At 36.2% G+C, this 23,087-nt stretch overlaps 1 protein-coding gene across 1 annotated transcript in view; it reads left to right on the top strand.

The window, feature by feature from the left end:
• LOC127472984 (uncharacterized) overlaps positions 1-15,777 on the top strand; it is a 36,549-nt gene extending 20,772 nt beyond the window's left edge. The window contains exon 5 of the mRNA XM_051792018.1: positions 15,672-15,777. Coding sequence (XP_051647978.1) covers positions 15,672-15,736 — 65 coding nt within the window. The 3' untranslated portion in view covers positions 15,737-15,777. The remainder of the gene's footprint in view (positions 1-15,671) is intronic.
• The last annotated feature ends 7,310 nt before the right edge of the window (positions 15,778-23,087 follow it).

A 23,087-nucleotide genomic window follows, 5' to 3' on the forward strand; every position in this document is an offset into this window, starting at 1 on the left:
GTGTTTATGTATTGTATGAATTATTCTCCAACTGATTTGATAACTTACTGAAATATATATTATATTATTAAACTAAGAAAAGATGTAGTCTTTATATAGACATTATAATAGCTACCTAAGCATAATTTGAGCAGAATTACACTTTACAATTAATTATTTGAGTTCTTTTCAAGCACAAAGTGCTTGTCTTATTCTACTACCTTTGAAATTATCACTGAAACTGCCACACTCATGGTTAGTACAGGAAACTTATGAAGATGACATCTTTACAGCTTATGTTTTAATACAGGAGCCTTTCATAAAAACTCTCTATATTTAGTATGTATATTAGGAGAAACTCATGACAAAAAGAGTTCTTAAAATTTTCCAAAATGCTACATATAATTTTTATAACCCTAGAAAATGTTCTATTTTAGAAATTCCTGAAGGACAAATATTGTGGTGAACTTAATTTAGTTTTAGAACACCTGTCCTTTGAACAGTTGCGAAGAAAAATAGAAATTGTCCTCTAGGTTATCATCATGAAACAGAATTTCAAATAATTGGATATCTTTTCATTCTTATAGGCACCATGATTTACAAATTTATATTCAAAGAAATTGTATATATCACTCTGACATTCTAATTTGCTGAAACTTTTCAGATAATACAAAAACATTTTTTGGGAGCACATAGTTCTCTTTTTGTACAGAACGATGACTCATTGTAGCCTACTGCAATTGTAAACAAGAAGAAATTGTTCTAAGGGCACACATGCCTTCATGCTAGTGTTCATTTTAACATTTAAGACAGGGTGGAGCAGCCACAGAATTTTAACTGTCAAATCTTTTCAATTGCTGAACTTCTATCTTATTTTACATGTCTTTTATAAAAAATTTACACCTCTGAGATTAACTTTTACAGAACTATTATCCAAATATTTTTTGTTCCAAATATTTTGTTCATCTTGTGTCTTCCTTTTATTTAAAGAAATCAAGACTGACCTTAGGAAGGAAAGCATGTGTGAGTCTGCTCTAGCTGATTTAAGTAATAATAAATGCAGCTTTATTTCTATGCTGGAAATATCTTCGTAATTTGCCTTTGATGGTTTTATTTGGTAATAAAATGAAATTAGAGGCTAGATTCAGTAAAATTTGACACCATAAAACTTAGTTTGTTAGGCACTTTACCCCGGATTACACTTCAGAACCCATTTTTTATTACTACATAACCCCAACAGTGGGTTTGAAGTGAAAGATTTGTGAAGCTTGACTGCTGAGAAGGAATCTAACTCAATATCTAAACTGAGGTGAGGGGAAATCTCAAATCCCCTTCCTCAGACTATTTCCTCCAGTCTACAGGGATACATCCACTTACACAGGATCTGCAGCACTAAATTGCCTCCTGAAGTTAGTTGCTGATGTCTTTTTTTTCCTCAAAACACAAGTTATGCTTATTCTTTGCTTTGTGAATAGAAAGTGGTAGTTGGAGCATATTCTGAATTAAATTCTCAGATATTCTTGAAGGTACTCACACCAACATCCAACAGGATTTCCTGATCAGAACGTGAGAGATTTCTGCTCATAACTTGCTAGTTTTCCTGAAGAAGCTGTGCAAAAAGTTATGAGAGATTAGTCAGGGCCACCCAACTGAGAGATGGGTGTTTGCTGAATTCCTGATTCAAATTATGCTTTCAGTTGTAGCTTGAAAGAGAACAAAGAAGCAGACAAGACTAAGAGTATCACAAATGTACTTACTGCAATTTATTCCTATTTGGATACTCAGCATTGGGCTCACAACACTTTGAAGAAACACAAAAAATGTAGAATAAAATTATGAGACAGATTTCCTCCAGATATTTAGGGCAACAGCAACCTTTGCTTGTGCTTGACTGGATTCAGTGCATTGGGTTTTAAGATTTTTTTGTGGTGCAGATACCATTCTGGCAGAAGAGGCAGAGCCATAATAAGCCCACTGCATATGGAGTGTGAAGGAATATTTTTTTTCTCCCCACTAAAAAATCTTCTAAAAATATATTGATTCCAATTGACATTGTCTTTCTCGGAAAACCTCATTCTGAGAATTTTGAGAGATACATTATCCAAGAAAAAGTCCTGCTACCAAGTCAGTGCTTGCTGTCAGGAGCCACAGCTATTGTCATGATTCAGTCTCTGCTCAGATGCAGTGTGATGGAGGGGACAGTCTTCCTTAAGTGATCTGTGAAAGTTTTTTGCCAAAGCCTCCTCCTGGAAATTTCATAGGTGCGGATCTACTCCTCTTTCCTGACTTCAGGGAAGGCTAGATTTTCACTGCTGTTATTAAAAACAAATTTTAGGTTTGTGACTGTAGCTACAGTTACTTAGTGAGTAAGGTCAAGGATTTTAGTGAGAATTACAATACAATGTTAGCCAAGACTTTGGTTTGTGATAAACAACTGAGGTTTTTTCCATACTTAGGTAAATCAAGTTCAGAACTTAGTCATTCTCCACTTAAGTCAAGAGCAAAATACCCATTGCCTTCATACATACAGAGTCAAGCCGTGGGAGAAGTAATACTTGGCTCAGGGAATTCTAGAATAATATATAAGGAACTGAGGGTAGTGGCTGGCAAATAGTAAATAATTTAATATATATACCTTTCTTACTGCAAGCCTAGTTTTCACTGCAGCTGTTTCAGTCAGCACTGATCACACTAACATGTATTCCAGTATCTGCCCACCCAAGTGATCAGTCATTTCAGGAGCAGCTGTTTTTCAGTATACATATTTTTCATGACATATTCTTACTCTTGGCAGATTTGTTTCCTTCTCTTTTGTTTAAGAACAGAGGACAGCTTATGTAACTGCTTGATTTTTCATAGCTTCCTATCTGCTTCTGGAATAAATCTTAGATTATTTAATTTACAGCTGAAAGGACCCAAATTCATATTCAAATGACCCTGTCAAGCAGTGAGAGGAAACTGTTTTAGTTCTTTCTTAAAAATACTTTTGTTTTGGCATTTTTCTCTGTGATAATGAAATGCACAAACTTAAATATTTTCAAGTATTTTGCTGTGAGTTGTGTACAACTCAGAGAAAACATCTGCGAGTTTGATAAGCACTACTAGTGTATTAGATATTTGATAGGCTGGTTTTTTTTCCTCTAGGAAATACAGACTAAATCTCACCACTAGGAATAGTCATAAATTTAGAAAACATTGCTTATCTCAATACAGAAGAAAACCATTAATAAACCAAATCTTACTAAATGTGAAAGTCTAAGTAGTTTCATTTTATTTTTTTAAATTATTCTTTTGATTATTTCTGGTCTTTAAGCAGCAATAGTAAACAAGTACTTATCTGTTGGAACATGACATTTTTATGGTATCATGTGAGTTGGAAAAGACTTCAAGAGGTCATCTAGTCCCGTCTCCTGCTCAAAACCTGTCTAGGGTCCTCAGCTTTACCTCTTTCTCTGCTTGTGGCATGAGAAGTGCTGGATGTTCTGTTGAGCCACAGTTAAGACACCACTGGCTTGGTAGTAAGAGCAGCACATTGGTTCTTTAATGTCTTTGCTTCCTTAGTTTCCATGGTCCTTTGTAACTGTTTCTTTGAAACTGGTGCATACCTGTGATCTTGACCAAAATCATGCAGGAAATAAACAGTTGAGCTGTATATAAAATTCAGAAAGCTGACTCTCTGTTCAAGATGTATGCTTTCGGGACTGCTTTGAAATTCTTTGAAAAGATCCCTATGGAATTTTGTCTGAGACTTGTCCTGAGGCATCAAACAGGAAAATCTCTGTCTCTCATGAAAATAATTGCTGCATGATGGCTCTGCACCCTAAGCAGCAATGTGTTCAACTCTGTACTTATCCATAACATTCATAAAACATGAAGAAGAGATATTTTTTATTGTCATCCTACCATTGTTGGTAATCTGGAGAAAATAATGTAAAAGAAAAAATAGAAGATCACATTTAGGTACTCTTTTTTGACTTTGTTCCCAACATAGGCCCTATAGTATAAAATATTAAACCTGAGCAAAAATATTAATCTGATCAAAGTTTTACATTAGCTTATGGTCAAAATGCAGGATTAACACTGCTTGCTCAACAGGTCTTGATGAGAATTAGTTTTATCATGTAGTAAATGGATAAAACATAATTTTTGGATAGACTGAGGAGAGTTTAATTTTAGCACTTTTATTATATATAAAAAAATAATTTCCTATGCACTTTTGTTAGTTAATGGTTATTTCAGCAATTTTTTTGCTCGTTGCAATGTTTGGTCAAACAGTACCTCCTAAAAAAGGATGTTCGTTTGGTTTTTTTTCTGTTGACTTTGCCATATCTGAGCGATGAGGTGTGGGTGAGGATTAAAGGAGCAGGAGCAGCTGCTGTCTGCAAAGACTTTTGATGGGGTTGTGGAACCTGCAGCTTACAGGGTTCTGTTCCATCTCCTGCATGGTACTTGAAGAGCTGTCATCCAGTGTGAGTTATTTAGTCCTCAGGAATAATGCATACCATTACGCTGCAGGGTACTCTCTATTTCAAGTGCTGTCCCTACTGACTGCTTGGTGAGAGATACTGTTTTGTGAGAGGATACTTATTAGCAAAAGCAAAGCTAAGATTCTAATGTACAAATCCCATTTTTTTGAATATATGGCTATTTTTAATTTTTATTTTCTTTTAATTTTTTTTTTTTTATTTTTAACCTCAGTTGAAGAACTGAACAAAAACATTCACTATCTGGATTCTTTGCAAAATGGATCTAGACATCCGATACTAAATGTGTATTTTTAAACTATCCTGTTTCCTTTGAGGATATTCTCGTGTGAGGTATTGCATTGAAGACAATTGTGAGGGCTCTACTTGATTACAGAGAGCATGTGAGCCCTTCATGTTTTCACAACTTCATATTTTTAGAGTCTTTCATCTTCAGCCAAAGTCTGAAAGTTCTACTCACATCTCTCTTAAAAATCCTGGGAGGAGAGGTGGGCATAATTCCAACTCCCTTCTAATCATACCTCAGTGTAATCTCTAGTAACATCAAAGCAGATGGAGTATGATGACAGGAACAGAAAAAAAGAGTCAGCTAAAGTTCAGTCTCTGAATAGGCTGTTTGCCCTTAGATTTGTGTGTGAGGAGGAAGGGGCTGGTGGTGTGAAACTACTCACATTGAAAATTTGACTTTTCCTGAAATCAGATCCATATACATCTGGATAATGAACTTTTCAGTAACTGTTTACCTTCATTAATGTGAGGTGAAACAGTTCATGTAGGAATCCAACCTACAGATTTTTAGCCTTTAAATCATACACATGAAGCTTCATTTCCAGAAGCAATGTCCGACTTGCTACGCGGCGTTTTTAGACAGATTTGCAGTGGGTAAATCACTTGTATTGCATCTCTGGGAGGCAAGTATGGACTGTGTATATTAATTGATTTGTGGAACTAGAAAGGAACTAATGGCAGATGTCACTTGCATGAACACTTTCAGAATCAGTCACAAACCATTTACTACATCCAGTCAGGGCAGGTAGGAGAAGACATTATCCCTTGCATAAAAGCTGTAAACATTAATTGAAATCCCTCTCAAGAAACAACCAATGAATGCCGAGACCATAAGAACATAGATTTCTCCCCACATTTGATCTGTTCACTTTAACTGCTGGTGAATTATTTACATAAATTCTGCTTGGTTTTGCAGAAAACTTGTAACAAAGTTACTGCTTCTAACACTTCAGCTCCTGCAAAATATTTTCTGCTGATCATATCTTGGGGTTTTGCTGCTTTCTTAGAAGGGACGTATCTATTAGAGCATGATAAATTATTTTCTTTAGGCCATAACCCAAGGAAGGGCTTTTTAACTTGGACTCTTGTGTATTTCTTTCTTATTTTGTCAGACAGCCTTTCACAGGGGCATCCTGATCAATACCACAGCTGGTGCTCCTGGATATCTGGTTAGTTAAATGTTATTTATCAGGGGAAAGGACTAGCATTCAAAAGAAAGGTGTGTGAGTTGTCTTACTGTTGTGTTTTCTTCCCACTGTGATATTTGCCAAATTCTGATCCTCCTGATGGTAACTATACTTAAGAAAACTTTTTACCTTTTTCTGTGTACAAATCTCAGACAGTGGAAAATGTCAGGAACATGAGCAAAAAATAATTTGGATGCACTAAGAAGGACATATGTTGCTCTGTATATTACTCTAGGAATTTACAGAAAGACAGTTTTCCACTACAGCAATTTAATTGAAATTTATTAAAAAATTTGCGTATGAACAACTTCACCAACTTTTGTTTCTCTCTTGAATGTAGCAACAGTGTGAAGTAAGATAACGTGCAGGTACACCAAAATGCTAGGCAGTGGAAGAATTGTAGGAAAATTTATTTCCAAAGTCGAGAACACTAGACTTAAAGAACATTAAACTTAAAGATGTTTCAGACACTGGGCCTGGGCAAAGACATGGCCCTTGTTCTTCTCAGGGCTTTATCCTAGCCCCCCTCTCTGTGGGGACCTTTGAACATGTCTGCAAGGACTTATCTTTTTCTCATACCGGATTCTCTGGAATGCAGGTGGAGAAAACATCCAAAACTGTCTCTGGGAAAGATGCTTCTTCCAGGCAGGAAAGTCTTCCGAAGTGAAACAAGTCCTGATCTCCGAAGTGAAACAAGTCCTGATCTCCTTGTCTTCTACCTTACCATCTGTGACTGAGAAAAAGCAATAATTTCTTATTTATCATCTGCAGATTTATTTGCATGTACCCAAGTACCAGCTATGTAGGAATAAATGAATTTTAATCACAGACATGAGTTGAACACAGTAGGTTTTCTTTCCTCCTTGATTACATCTTACAACAATTCTTTTCTTCTGATTTTTGACTTCATGACTTGGTTTCCCTAAAAGTGGAGTAATGATCTGTTTGTGTCAATTAACATAGCTGTGATGGATTAAAACTAAATAGAATTTAACATTAGACCAAATGAAGGATCTTGGAATTTTGAGCAAATCAAATAGACTTGCACCTTGTCTAAAACATTCATGATTTTATACACCTCGTTGTAGCTCAGTGTATGGCTCCCTTTGTGCTTCCTCATCACACCTCTATACGAATCAGATGCCTCATTCAACTTGCTAGTGCACAAGTATACAGAAATATGAGGTGGCTCCAAGTGCACTTTAAGCTTTTCACTGGATGCAGGTAGAGTTCTGTGAGAACACAGGTGAAAAGGAACCAAACATTTTCAGAGCACAGATTTTTACTTATGCAGATAACTGGTAGCTTACAGTGAATATCATAATGGCTACAAGAATATGAATCAAATCCAAGCAAACAATCAGATTTAACTCCTACTTGAATTATTGCTCAAACTATTTGATTTAGGTCCATAACAGTGAGTTGCTGTGACATCGTTTTAAGCAAACATTAGTCCAATCAATAGTTATGACTGTAATGTACATTTAATGTAATGTACATTTAATGTTCTAAGTGTTCAGGGCTAGGCAGCTTTATTTGAAATAGATATTTGTGAAGTAATAAGACAATTTGGTACTTTCCTTTTACAGATAGCTTTTCCATTTAATTGACCACAAGGAAACCAAGGTGTCTTCTGGAGCATTCTATTCTAGAAACATTCCCTTACATTTCAGGTTGTGAAATAGATAAAGGGTAGATTGAACCTACAACTTCCATTGCTTCCAGTCAATGCACTGGTTAAGAAATTGTGTATTGTGAGACTGTATCTCAGTTTTACTTGTCACTGTTTAATAAGACTAAGTGTGCATTCATAAATATTTGCACTTGGTCACATACATGTAAACAAAGTAAAATAGGTTGGACATGGCTAGTTTTATCTTATTTTGTATACTCTGAGTAGCTCAAACTAAAATTATTAGATATTGTCAGTGAACCTTAAACAGCACTGGAATCACTGGTATTCATCCTGGCATGTGCAAGTAAAGTCTATTTCAGACTGACAATTATCTTTCTGAACTGAAAAAGTAAAAATAATAGCTATTGTTTTTTGGCAAATTCTGAAGTTTATGTTAGGGAAGTGCAAAGTTCCAGGGTCAGCTGTTAAAACATTTCCTGTTAAGAAAGTAAAACACTGGAACAGGTTGCCCTGAGAGGTGGTAGATGCCCCATCCCTGAAAACATTAATGGTCAGATTGGACAGGACTCTGAGCAACCTGATGTAGTTGAATATATCCCTATTCACTGCAGGGGGGTTAAACTACATGGCCTTTAAAGGTCCCTTCCAGCCCAAACTATTCTATGATTGTATGGTTCCCTGTAGAAGTTCTTCAATGGAGCAGTGATAAAGTCCAAAATGTCATTCCTGAGTGAAGTGCTGATGAGGAATTTTTTTTTCTATGTTTAGTTTGTATGGCTATAAAAACCTGCATAGATAATATGAAACTGAGTGTAATGGCAATTTACACTTCAGCAAAAGGAATGGATAAAATTTTTGAATTCTAACTTACCTGGATAGCCAGAACCAAGTGTCTGGTTTAATTAAAAAAAAAAAAAAGTCTTTTTATCCTATCTAAGATGGGTCTTATTCCATGAGAAGCTGAATGAACATGAACCTTCTGGGCCAGAAGACAAAATAATATTTTCTTCTTAACAATAGATTATAGGAAGCCATATGATTCTTAAGGAAATCAACAGTACTTCATCTACAATTTCCTATAATCTGCTAACAACATAGACTAATTAAAATTTTGGAATTAAATGACCAAGGATAGATTCATATGGGATTATGAGAATTTTTCACACTGTAGAGAAAGAATTCAATATTTGACCTCTTCATTGCAACCTCAAAAAAAGTAATTTCTTCCGTTCTGCTTGTGATATGTTTATATTTTACAAAAGCGCTCAATGGTTCAAACTTCAAGGGTTACCACCCCCTGGGGATTTACCATTTTATAACTTCAGGGGAAAACTGTTTCCCCCCACCACACCTAGAAAATCTTTCATTTTAATTTAGGAACTTTATATTTGAAAATGTTACCCTCACTGCTCACTTCCATTAAAATTTCTTATGCCCAGGGACATTGAATGGCCTGTTTGCTTCCATGATAGTTGTGTTTCACTGGTGAATGATCAGTTCATGTCACCTAAGCTTTAGAGTTTTTCCAAATGAGATATTAAAAAAACATAACAGGAGTATAGGACAAGAATTACACACACACACACATGAAGCTAAGCTTCCAGAGCTACCTTTCTGCCCTAACAAATATTCCACTTATTTGTATGTTGCACTCTTGCTGTTACTCAGCTGCTTACAAGCTACATTTCAAAATATCTCTTTTTTATTGTCATGGAAGCCTTACATTTAAATCCCAGTAAAATGCCAGTCTTTGAGGATAAAGGCTTCAGGTTTATTCACCTTCATGATAAGCCCATAGGTATTCTAAATAAGCTTTCAGTTAAAAACAGTGAACACGTATTTTTGTCTCATAGGCCATTTTTAGATAATTGTAACTATGTTACTATATAGTATGACTGTAATTTAATAACATTATATTTTGTTTTAGTTACTGATCTCTACTTTCTCCTCTGAGCACAGAGAAAGTCTTAATTTAAATTTTAGGTTTTCTGGTATTTCTGTTTTAAAGGGCTAGAGAAAAACTAAACCAAATTTTTTTTTAATGTTTTTGGGTCTTTTTACAGGGATTGGCACGTTAAAGATAATTTCTTAAGTTCTGTGATCACGTTAGTTCAAAAGTAAAGGGGACAAAACAATGTCATTGTCAAATTTAAACATTGTGCAAGTCCTGCTAGCCTTTTTGGCTTGTTATTAAATAAATAGTGATAGGGGGTTGCATTTCTGTAGTGTCTTTCGTCCCAGAGACCTTAACAAAACTGGATTAATACACACAGCAAGCTCTTGAATTTAACAGCTGCTACTGAGAGCTTTGATAGCAGGGTGTAGCGCTATTAAAGAGCAAGGATTAGCTCTTGCACCAAATACAGCATCCCTTTACAGACTGAATACACAAAGATCCTAACACATAAAGTATAATTAAAAATGCTGAAAACCATAAGGTTAAAGGACTGAATTTACTGAGTATCCTTTGATGTGACAGCTCAGGTTTTATATATTTCATCCTGGATTGTATCCAGTGTCAAAGTGCACTTACATAGAGCAGTGTATCTCATGACTGAGCTAAACCTCTTAGTATCCAAAATCCAAACCAACAACGTACAATTCTAGAAAAAGCATAGTCAGACTAAGAAGGGATGTTTGAAAAAGGAACAAACTGGAACACAGGAATAAACAGATTTAACAAAACCAATGCAAATTTCAGTATTTTTCTGAAGTGATCATGCTGAATGTCCAATGACCTCCTAAGCAGCTGGTTGAACTTTGTGTATGCACATGCATGGTCCAGACTCAACTGGGATGAAATTTTCCATTATCAATCTTGCCTAGTTTCCCCATATGTGAAAATAGGCAGATCCCAGCTATGTGCAATTCTGCCTAGGAGGCTCCTAGGACACTTAAGAGCATAAATAATACATTTATCTGAAAATGATCCAAGTTCAGACAGCTGTGTGTAAAGGTTTCCAGCCCACTTCTGAGAGAGAAATAAAAGTGAGAGTAGTTTCTTGTGATTTATTAATGATACTTTTAGTAAATTCCAGGTCACAGCAATAAGAGATGGTATATATTTTAGCAGTTATGGGCTAGGACACATAAATATGAAAACTGTTCTGAATTAAAGAGTAAACAGCTTTATTACAGCTATGAATTTCACTCAGTGATAGTTGATGTATGGCCACAGAAGTTGTTTTTAAGAGACAGAGTGCTGGACAGGAGCTAGGAATGATCCTCGGATAGTTTCAAGAAATTCCATGGCTGTTTGATTTCCATGTAAACAACTCGTTAAAGATGAATTACAAGACCGTAGCTTCTATGATATCTCAAGACTGACAAAATTCAGAGTCTTTCATGTCTGCACTGCAGTTCTACTGGGACTACTAATGCCAGAAACTGGATTGGAATTGTGGTATAGAATTAGACAAGTTAATATGCCTTAGCTTTACCACAGAATAACCTTTCCTTTAACCCCTGCAGAAGATGCCTTTTATTTATTTTCTGCTGTTACCCTTGCCTGACAGAGCAGAAACATGTAGCTTAGCACTGCAGAACAATCAAATATGGTGCAAGGCTTCATTTTGAGCTTTGGGAATGAGTCCACACGTTTTGATTGTCAAAGAAAAATTGTGCATCTACGACAATGAACACTTTAGATGAAGCTCTACTAGTCCCCTTACTTAACCTTCTAAAACTGGTAGGGGTGTCACAGACATGTGGAAGGCCCGTTTCCCACATTGTCTGGCCAGCACATCTGTAAAGTGACTTGGAAATAGCACCCTCAAATGTATTTTAGTTTTTCTTCTCTCTGCAGAGGCTGCCAGCCAGTCTACAAGAAATGTCAGCTGAGGATACTACGTTTTTGATTGTTTTTGCTTGTCTCTGCAAACAAAAGTGTGGGAAGGCACAAAAGTAATTGTTCATTGCCATTGTAATGAAGTGGAGATGTCTCCTTTGTTTTCAACCTGCAAGCAGTTCTGCCTTAGAAAAATGAGGCTTTCTATTCCTTCTATTTTGTCTTACATTGTCTTAGGCTGGAAGGTTGCAATACAGGATGAAACACAGAACCCTTGTTTTCTGTTAAGAAAACATTTCCATGAATCAGGGAGGATCATACCCTCAGGGTCACTGTTTTGGGGAAGAGTGTTTTGAAGGAAATATGTAAGAAATTATGGTTATTCTAAAAGAAACTACAGGAAATGTATAACTTAAATACTGACATTTCAAAAACATAATCTTTGAAAAAAACAGACTTTAGGAATATCCTGGACTGGAACTTAACCATAGTTTGGAAGAAAAAAAGGCAAAGAGGTTTGAACTGCTAAAGTAGAAAGACACAAAAGAAGTAAAACTAAGAATAACCCTGGCAGCACTCCACGTGCAGATTTTGTGGGGCATCAGGCCTTCTGAACACACCTTTTGGAAGGCAGCTGAAGTTCCTGTCACTTTCCAACACTTGTTCTTTAGCTCAGAGATACTACAGAGCAGTCAAGTATTTCCTTCAAGACAGTCATTGAGCCAATTTGTCCTCTTTGTCTGCTGCTGAAAATGTTGTTCTATCTAGTTTGTACTGCCCTGGTTTACTATTACATTTTTGACTTCTGAACTAGATTTTTCAGTCTGCAGTCTGATCACTTTAGCAGAGTTTATTTTCTGAAACTGGCACTTTTATGCCTCTTTTGGGCAGCAGAATTTTTCACTTCCTAGAGTCTGAACTTCCCTGAAAGCTTCCTTTAAGTGTCCCTCACAGTGAAAGCATAAGGATTAACTTATAATTTTTTGACTGATATTAAATAATCAACTTTATAGAAAATATTTCAAATAAGTGAAAATATTTCTCTCTGACAGACTATATGAAAAAGTATTTATATCCTTTTCCTAACCCTAATGTACTTGTCAGTTTGCCATGTGGTCACCTAAGGACAGAGACTGAACATTTGTGAATTTTTGGAAAGTGTCTAACATATCATAGTTGTTGCTGAAAAAAAAAATCACTGTATAGCATTTATAGTGCTTTTTAAAATAGTATGTTAGTCTCATATTCAAATTATTCAATCATTATTAAAATTGATAATTTATTCTTGTCTTTTTGTTAGCTTTATATATAGTGAATTTTTCATATATGTGTGTGCTTGTGTATGTGTGTGTGCACAAATGTGTATTTTTATCTTTATATCTGTGTAAGTAATAGAAACATATTTACCATCTCTCCTCATAGTAAATCTGAAAGTACATTACAAGGCATAGGTCCTCTCCTTTTCTGCTGAAATTACAGCCTCACTGATCGTTTAACAATATCTATAGAAGTAGAATGAGGCAGAGCAGTTAGTTCTGAGAGAACAAGGTTAATTATACTGAGAACAGTCACGTAACACATATCTTTCATACAAGCATGTGAATGCACGTGCACTTTGCTTCTTGCTGGAATGCAAAACATTGGGCAGTACTACATCTGTGGGGCAGATATGTCCTTGGAAATTTTTTGAAGATTCTTCTTTCCTTTGGGACAACATTATTTATGATCTGTGGTTCGTGTACATTTACTTCCTAGATTCTACTTTTTAATTCCTTCAGAGATAATTTTTAGCGCTTCTGTCGGATGTTGAGATCAATTCTGTGCCTGCTGGGGAAGCAAGATATTGGAACTGCAATCTGCTATTGTCCCTGAAAGGAGAATTTTATCTCAACTGAAGAACTTGTTAGTGCCAGTGAAGAACGGGTATTGTGAAATAATACCACTCGTACCTGTAGCTATTCTTTCAGAATTAGAATGCAATTTAAGCTGAAAGTGATCATCAAAATTCTCAGAAGCTTTTCTCTGCATCCAGCAACCAGTGAGAGATTCATTCCTCGTAGGCAGCTTTCTCTGTTTTGTTGACCTTTTCCAAGTGTGTATGAAAGAGATATTCTTTAGCCTTTTCCATGTTGCATCTTCAGCTTGATTTATAAACGAAATAGTTTTTCTTCAAGTAAATTCATTTGTACGAAGGCAATACATCCACAAAATCGGTGGAATTTTTATCATTAGAAATACCTCTCTGCTACATCTACCTGAAATAGAGAAAAGATAGGTCAGTTCCAAGTTTTCCTTGAGATGAAGGTTAATGCTACCCAAGTCTCTTGTGTTATATCTTCACTGAGTGCAAATAAGCTTTACTAGGTGATTTTGGTCAAAATGCCAGAGATTTTTTTTTATACTAGCTGTAATGTCTTTGTTGAAGTGACTGGCTGAAAATAATTAAGGGTTTTTTTTTAATTAGAAGCATTTAAAAATGTTTTATATGTATAAAATTTAAAAATTAAGATTCTTTGTCACACTAGACAATTTACTTATGTCTTCTGATGTTCAATCATACCAAGTAAATAGACTTATCTGTGTGGATCTTTGCAAACTCAAATACACAAATCCACAACCAGTTCTCATAGCACTCCTTCCTGATAAGCCATGCACCACTCTCTCGAGACTGTTTCTTGCCAATGATAAACAGGCATTTAGTTTTCATTTTCCTTGCAAGTTTATTGCATACTTATTATTGACCAGACTTGGCTCCCTAGGTGATTCTGCTCTCCCTAGGTGAGTCTCTATGTAAAAATCAATCTGCACTGTGGCACTTGAGCTGTGTAGTAAAAAACACCCACTGGGAAATGATATTTTTTCCTAATGCCTCCTTGAGAATTTAGCATTGTAGTGAATCTATCTGCAAAGCTGTGGTAATGGAAATGTTAACAGAAACCAGACAGCGGTGTTTAGGGAGCTTTTATGAAATTTAGCTTCTGTTCACACAGTTCTCAGAAAAAACAAAACTTTCAGTTGCTGAAACTGCAGTCTGAAGGGGGCGAATGTTTACCAGATTCTTTGTTGCTGGCCAAAGAATCCATGGAAAGCATATTCCATCATATGTTTACATAGCAAATCACATCCGCATACAAATGCTGCTTTCATCAGTTGAACTCCGGCTTGTACTAAAGCATATTGAAGTCAGTGGAAATTTTCACATGGACTGCAGCAGGCTTTCTTTCAATCAAGGTTATAGCTCCACCTTTAGCAGTTAAGCTAAAGAAGTAACTCCATAAGTTATAAGCTCACAGCAGATTGAGATCTGTGCCAGACTCAGCCTCGTGACATGATTATTCATTATCATGCTGCAATAAAACGGTGGTGAATATTGCACACTTTCTGTAGATAAAATCTTGTGAAATTTGCATTCCCTGTAGAATAAACCTATGCATACCTAAAGTACTCAATAGAGGTGAAAGTTTCTCTTAATATTCACCAATTGTCCTGCTTAGAAAGGATGGTTTGATTTGGCTTCAAAGGACATATGGATTATTAACCAGACCTGTGGCAATTTCTTTCATAAAGATTTTTTTTTCAAGATCTACTATACAAGGGGAAAACAATGTAAATGGTTATGGTAGGGTATGGACTGCAGTTCCACTCCTATGGTTTCTGGAGGCTGGTCTGGTATGGCAATTTGAACAAGGAAGTTAGTTCAACTGATAGTGAAAAGCAGCCTCTGTACAGTCCTGTGCTGAGTTTGTGTGATGTGTATTTCTTGCATCTCTCTGTCGGGAACCTGAGAGGTTGGGTGTTTTTCTAGTTTAAGCCATGGGTATTTTGCTACATGAAGGTGACAAATGCCAAGTTTCAAGTAGTGAGTATATTATTATTAGATGGGATTGCTGAAGACTGACATCAGAAGTCAACAAATAGTAGAATCATAGAATGGTTTGGGTTGGAAAAGACCCTTAAATATCATCCATTTCCACCCCACCTGCCATGGGCAGGGATATCTTCTACTAGACCAGGTTGCTCAAAGCCCCATACAATCTGGCCTTCAACATTTCCAGGGATGGGGCATCCACAGCTTCTCTGGGCAACCTCGTCGAGATATGTAATACATATCCTTTTCTCTGATGACTGAATGGGTAAACAGAGATTGCTTGGAAACTAAGATCAATGCATCTATGGCAGTTCAGATTTCAGGGGAATTTAACAGAAAGTGTTGAGAGTTGTTGGCTGACCCAAACAGCTTGTAGTGTTACTGGGCTACCATCTATTCACTGATCCTGTTATTCAAACTTTCTCACTGTGTCTCTCCATAGGAAATTCTCACCTTCATGACCTGTCAGGCAATGCAGAAAGAAATGTAGATTCATATCCAAACTGAGGAAGGCAATGGAAAATGCTTTTATTTTCTGAAGAATTTGTGAGATTTTAAAAGATTTTTTTCATCTTTAAAGCTTAGTAAAAATTCACTGTAGGAACTTTGGAAAATAAAATATTGTATGTTTTTTACAGCTGGCTCAAGTCAAATGATGTGTTTCATTTAAACAGCTTATCTTTTGAATTTATGAGTGATTCAAATTCAGACAAAGTATGACATAGTCACAGAGTGTTTCTGTATATAAGGTTGTTCTAAATTCTTCTAGGTATAAAAGACAGACATAGAACATGACTTCAGAAAAACAGTCTGCTAATGGGCTTCTTGAGGCTGAACTTTGCTCGCAGCATGCTCTAGGGAACATGATGACACACAGTGACCTTAGTCACAGAGAAACATAGAATACATTTTTTCAAAACAAGAAATAGTGGTAGCTCTGCTGTCAGTTTCTATAAATGTGGGAACAGAAGCTGTGAACCAGCCTTCTGTCAAAACAATCTCATAATAAGCCACCAGAGCACGGGTTTTGTTATTCCATTTTAAATATTCACTTAAATTTTTACAAAAATGGACACAAAACTTGGACTTTCTGTAGGCCTCCATTTTATGTTCCATATAATTTTTCTTCAAAGCATGAACACTAAATTATAAATCTAAATTTCTACCTCACAGCATAAGTAAAATTAAGGCTAGAACTGGATCCAAAAACTGGGATCATACTCCCCTGAAACTGAAATCTTAAAGTAAAACCAGATCCAATTTTATAGGATGGCTTTCTTTTTCCTTAAATTGGGCTTGTTTGAATTATTTCAGTATTTTTATTTTAAGTCAGAAGTCAGGTTGGGCATTGGATTTTAAAAAATCTTAGTCCACATCTGAGTTTTGTCACTGACCTAGCACAAGATGGAATGTCAGTTCAGATATTTCAGTCATGTGCAGAGTTGTCTTAAAAATCTGAATTCATGTCTTTTGCACTCAGAGACCAGTTTAGATAGGAGATCGTATCCTAAAAAGGTTGTTGGGGAAACAATACACGTTGTATAACAGGATTAGGATCACTTTGAAAGTTTGAACTGTTATTGATTACTTAAAAATAACCCAGTGGGCTTGTAATTAAAAATTCCAGTTGTATTTTTAACAGTAGGTGTTGCTGTAGGAAAAGAGAACAAAGCATGCAAAGCAAACTGAATTCACAGGAATAGCACATTATTGAAGCGAAAGGGCAGCCAGAATGCTTTACTTAGAATTACTTAAAAAAGGACTGTTTGCACTTTTTGTGATTTAAGATTTAACATTATGGCCTTTTCTCAGTCAGTTCTGATTAATTGCTTGTTAAAAACAATAAAAAAATTTAGCATTTTGAATATTTTGTCTGTTTATAAAGTTACCACTGAGAATGAAACGCTCCTCTCACTGATATTTATATTGATACTCTCTCTGCATGAAAACTGTTACACATAGATACACTTCTGAATACCACTGAACTAGCTGGTATTTCAACCTGGTGGTATAGACAGATCAGAACAAAAGGTAGGATTTATATTAAATATTTATGGTGCACTGCTTACCCTTGCGTCTAGTTAGCAGATACTACTAGAAACTAGAAACGCTCAGAAAGTCCCTTTAGGTACTCATTTGGCATGTTGAGTTAGCAGCTAGATATGACTTGGGTAATGCTATCCCTTTCCAATATGTGGATATAATTTACTCATTTGTGCTGCAGTGGTTCCAGACCCTGACCAGAGAGAACTCAATGTGCATATAGTGTATGCACAGCAAAAAGCTGTATTTGTCCTGTAAGCCTCTGACCTGATTTTGAGGTACTGAGATAAACACTGCAGTGCCTGAGGAGCAGCAGAGCACAGGAGAAAAATTAGCACATTTATTGAATTTGAGATCTAGGAGTGACTAGAGGGACTGCTAAGAGACTGGTGGAAGCATGGTTCACTGAACAAGGAGGGGAGAGAAGTCACAGCTGTGCTTGTGCAAAGTGTCACCTGGTGTGAGAGCATGGTCTGCTCCAGCCAGTGCTAACAGAGGACAGGCCCTCTATTAATCTGTGCTTTTTCTTTCAAGTTTCCCCCTCCCTTACTTATATTACCGTTCAGAATTTCAGAAGAGAAAAATTGTTGCCATCTCATGTTTGGTGGGTTTGGGCGAAGGATATGTGTTGTAAAACAGGTCTATGGAGAAGCACTGCGTGAGTGAGGACAAGCTGACAACCTGCTGAAAGCCCAGGGGCTAGGCTTTCCTTGTGCATTGTGCTCAGCATATAGTGTCATTAGTATACCAGCTATTTGCTTATGAAGAAGAACAGAGAGCTTCTTCATTTCTCATTCTATGGAGGTATATAGAAGCTGGAGTCTCAGATGTTATTTCTTACCTAACAACGTTGTGATACTATCAGCAATGAGAGTTCTTGGTTTGCTGGCAAAAATAATTCACCACAATATGAAAACTATAGAAAAAGAAATTATTTGGAGTGAACCAAGATGCCTTATAAGGATATAATTGTAAGCACCAGACCCTCAGCCTACTCCTAAATAAGACTGCTAGATCCATCTGACTGTCGAACTGGAGAAACAACTCAGTAAAACTACAGATTCCAAAGATGTCATCAAGTTAATAAAAACTTAGGAATATACCAGAAAGATGCCTTCTTTGATATATCTAACTGGAGATTTAAGCAGTGATATCTGCTGAGGAATAGTCAGAGATGATGAAATGTAAATTGCAACATATTTAGAAGTCATTTGAAGGTCTCTTTTTATGGCATGAGAGATTTTACTATACTGAGAAGTTACTGATGTAAGGTCATTTTATAGTAATCCTGTGTGAGGCAAAAGGTTTTGACCTATGCTTAAAAATGTATGAAGTTTATATATGTGATGTTCAGGGTCTAAAATAAGTGAGCAAATGAAGTAGTTCATTATTGTGTGGGAATACTTTCTTGTCTCTCTAACTCATGCTATGCAAATTTATAGAAGCGAGAGGGTTTAATGATTTAATTACTAATGTCTTCTTTCATGGTTTTGGTGCTATTAAGGTATGAGCTATTGTCCTTGCAAGAATTTAAAAAAATATTCACTAGGAACAGCTGAAAAAAAAGTATAATTTATTGGAAAGCGAAAGAGGGCCAAGTCTCAATCCAGGAAGCAAACAGTAATAGCGCTGGCAGATTAACAATGAAAGATCTCATTAGTTAAATTTGTAATAATATTGATAGCAGAAAGGATCAACAAGTATTGCAATACTAATAAATGTTCTGGCCAAAGAGTTAGAGATATAATAGGGGCTTGTGAAGGGAATTGCATTCTTATCCTAACCTTCCATGGGTCTGTTCTTTCAGGGGGATCTTGGCACCCACATGGTAGAGGAAATGGGATTTTATTCTCTTTATATATTTAGAGTATGCAACCCCCACCTACCTGGGGTTCTTCACAGCATCCACAGATTACCACTATTTCTATGCATGCAGTAGCATCATCCTGCCATGAGCTCTGCTGAGGGGAGGAGCATCCCTAGCTGAGGTGCAGAGAAGAGCTGCCTCTTGCTTCTCATCCTTTTTGTTCAAGAAACGCTAGGAGACATGATGAAGTAGAAAAATAATATAGAAAAGAGTGGAAAACTAGCATCATAGGTCAATTGTTAGCACTAGCGTGTCAAAGTTTAGATTTAATTTTGCATACCTTTAGATACTACTTCCACATTATCTCAGGTTATACCCTACAATATCTGCATCCACAAAAAGCATGTAGATATACATGCTTTTTGTGATTGCAGATGTTGTAGGGTATAATCTCAGATAGGTATAACCAGAATAATAGGGAATCCCTGAGTTAGAACATGTAAAAATTGTTTTCAAATGAGGGAACAGGATTGTTTTTCTCTTTACTGAAGGCATGCAGTCCTGATATTACTCTAAATTTTGTTTACATGTAAAAGAATAGAGGATAACAGTAAGTCTGACAGAGCTGAGATAATGACCGCCAGCCTACAGTGAAGTTCCTTGTTCCAGTGATTTTTTCTGGGTATATTTTGGAATACTGCAGACACAAACCAATGTTTTGTAATTATTAACATCCCTGTTAGCCTTTGCTTAGAGGATAAATTAGAGTACATTCCCATGCTATGCTTGATTTTGGATGCAGAATGTGGGCATCAGTGCTATGGGTTGAAAGATATATTTCAAAAGGTTGTTCAAGGTTTTACCTCAGTATCTACTCTGATCTTTTGAGTAAATCCTGTAATTACTTTTCATGTAAAATCATACACAAGTATAAACAAATCACATTTTGCTCACTATTTTGAAAGATAGAAATCCCTGTGAGGAGCAGGGAATTGGGCTTCATGATCCCTTCCAACGTGAGATATTCTATGATTCTATTATTATAATTTTCTGGAGTCCAAAGGAGCTGTGCTTGAAAACAATTCTGTTTGGGAGTCCTTATTGATGGTGCTGTCTATACATGTTGTTGAAGAAACCTTCTCCCTTTCCAAAACTAGCAGTGGAAATTAAAAAGGAAGTAAGAGAAGAGTAAAATGATGAACCAAAATTCCCACAACAGACAAAAGACAAAACAGAGAAAATCTTGCTTTTCCCAAGACTCTCTATACAATTGACTCACAAATTCTCTCAAATACTTCCTTTCAAGCAGTAGTAGAACCTAAAAAGAACTAAAACTGCTGAGAGATCGAAAGATTACCTTTACAACATTGCTGAGACCCTATTATGAAAAGTACTATAAGAAAATAAAGGACCTAAACATTTTTCCCTCACTGATGATAGCAATTAACAAATTTAAAAGAACTGATTTTTGTTACTTGCTCCACCCTCTACCGAGTAAAACAAATTCAAAAGTATTTAAAATTCTTCCATATAAGGATTGGATTCCTGCGAAGTTAAATGATATAAAAATATGAAAACAGTCTGCGTTTGAATAATTCTTATTTTTTTTAATATAGGTTTATTCAGCAAATTGGCTACCAGTTGAGAGCAATGGTTTCCATACTACGATTTGTGGTGTATTCAAAACAGATGAAAGCATCTCAAAGCCTGCTTTGTCCAAAGCCAAGAACATTTTTCGGCAAGAAGTCTGAACTTGTTGCCACATAAACAACATGAGTGATTTAACTTAGTGTCTACATATTTTGGATTGGCAAAAACTGCTAAAAAAAATAAAGCCAGAGAGCAGACTCTATGAAAATAGGAAAAGAGAGAGCAAGAGAAAGAGAAAGAGGGAGATAAACACACATATATGTGCACCACACACACAAACACACCCATCCTGGCAGTTGTCAGACTTGAAGTGTTTGCGTTGTGGACACTAAACAAGTAGCAGGGTGTTTTGGTCCATCTGGAAAAATTCTTATGGTTTTTATCCTATGACTTCAGGCACCAGTCTAAATATTGAAGAAAGCATATTTGTATGCTTTCTATTGGTTGTTCCTAAAAATAAAATTAAGCCTTACATTTTCTTCAAGTTTCTTTATGATGTACAGATTGAGATACTTTCCAAAAGAAAAAATGTTACCTAGAACTATAAAATGTAGAAAGGTAAAGAGACAGATAATAATCTTAACAGCTGTATATGTATATATTTGTTGAAAGAGGTCAAAGATTTAATTTTGGACTGATACTCATATGCTGAGCTGTTTGGCCCTGAACATTACCCACATGATTTTGTGGTGGAGACGATCAGTGGGTATTTTCAAATCTGCAGTTTCTGTAGACACTGAAGTTCTGTCCTGGAAGTGCACATGGAAGTAGACTGAGTATGGGAGTAGACATAGAAAACTATGCATGTCTGCCTCTGTCATTGACATCTTTTGGTGCTCTTGGTGTTAGGTGTATAGGTATAACTCTCTAATTTTGTTTCCTTATCTGGGGTAGTATGTCTAGTTAAAGTTTACATTGGACTGTTTTCTTAAATGTCTTCTAACTTTCCTTAGTTGTTCCTCCAGCAAAAGTGGTGATGGTGACATGAGATGAGAAATTATTATGAAAAAGATCAGGCATTGCATCAGAAACAAACGGATGCATTTTGTGAGATTTCAAAGCCTATATGTGAGCAATACATGGTCAAGAACAGACCAGAGAGAAAAGTGAGTTCCAAAGGTCATTGACAAAATCAAAATGAATTTCTGATCAAAAAAACTAGGGCAGTCCAGGAGTGCTGCTATTTGGTTGTACTATATTCTTAACTGCAGAATTATGTTTTTATTATATATCTCACAATTCAAGAACTATGAGGCACACAATGAAACTGTCAGTACATTTGTGAACAAGCAAAAATGTTTTTTCAGAGAATGAATAATTAAATTATGTAACCTATAAATAATCTGTAAGCAGAACTATTCTAGATCCAGAAAAAAGGAAAGACATATTAATTTCTGATAGCAGATATTAAACTGCAAAAATTCTAGCCGTGTCAGCAAAGGTGGTCTAATTTAGGCATCTTCATCAGACATGGAATAGCATTTGTCTGCATGAGAACATGGTGGAAGATTATTCAGAACCAGTTCACTTGTGGTGAATTGATTCAATGGCCAAGACTACCTTTTAGAAAGAAAGCTCAATGTTTGGTTTTGATAAGAAACAGAGCAATTGATGGCACCATGAGTGGTAATTGAATTTTATTGCTGATGAGATTTTAGAGGATTGTGAGAAATGCTCTCCAGCACAGGATCTAACAGGGTCTGGCTGACTTCTGTAAGACACATCCGTAAGAGACAGCAGCTACAGAGGCACTATGAAAGTTGTTCAGGACTTCCTGCCACACATTAGGCTGATGATGGACACATGCCCAAGCAGCATTGTGATTCTGTGTGCCAGTCAGATGCAGGTGCACATCCCATCATTCACAGCCCTGGATTTCCTTCAGAATTAAATCTAGATGTGCAACAGAGAAAAGCTTCATTTCACTCTGGACAGATACCTGATTTGGACAGATGGGGAAGTGATATCCTGAGATATATGGCAGGGTGCCATTGCTCTGCATTTTAGTTAGCCTATGAGAGGCAGAAATCAGAAGAAATAAAGCAGTTTTCTGGGCAATGAAATCTTGCAACTAAGAAAACATCTGTCTAAGACAAAACTAAATGGGACATGTATCTGGCACAACAGCAATGACACAGTTATCACGACTTCTTTTCAGGGACATTTCTGATTGCTATACATAGCAAATTCCGAACCTAGATATCTTCATGTTTTTCTTATATGAATGAGATGCATTTTCTGAGTGGAATGAACGTTAGTTACGATTGTCCCACAAGTCTTTCACTATTTCATACTCATTGGCCAAGTAGATCAGGAAATCACCACAAATACAGAAGACAGATTCAGAATGTGGGGTAC

Source organism: Manacus candei, unplaced genomic scaffold, assembly GCF_025592945.1.
Source record: "Manacus candei isolate 608988 ecotype Guabito, Panama unplaced genomic scaffold, ASM2559294v1 h1tg000033l, whole genome shotgun sequence".
In the NCBI taxonomy this organism is placed as follows: Eukaryota; Metazoa; Chordata; class Aves; order Passeriformes; family Pipridae; genus Manacus; species Manacus candei.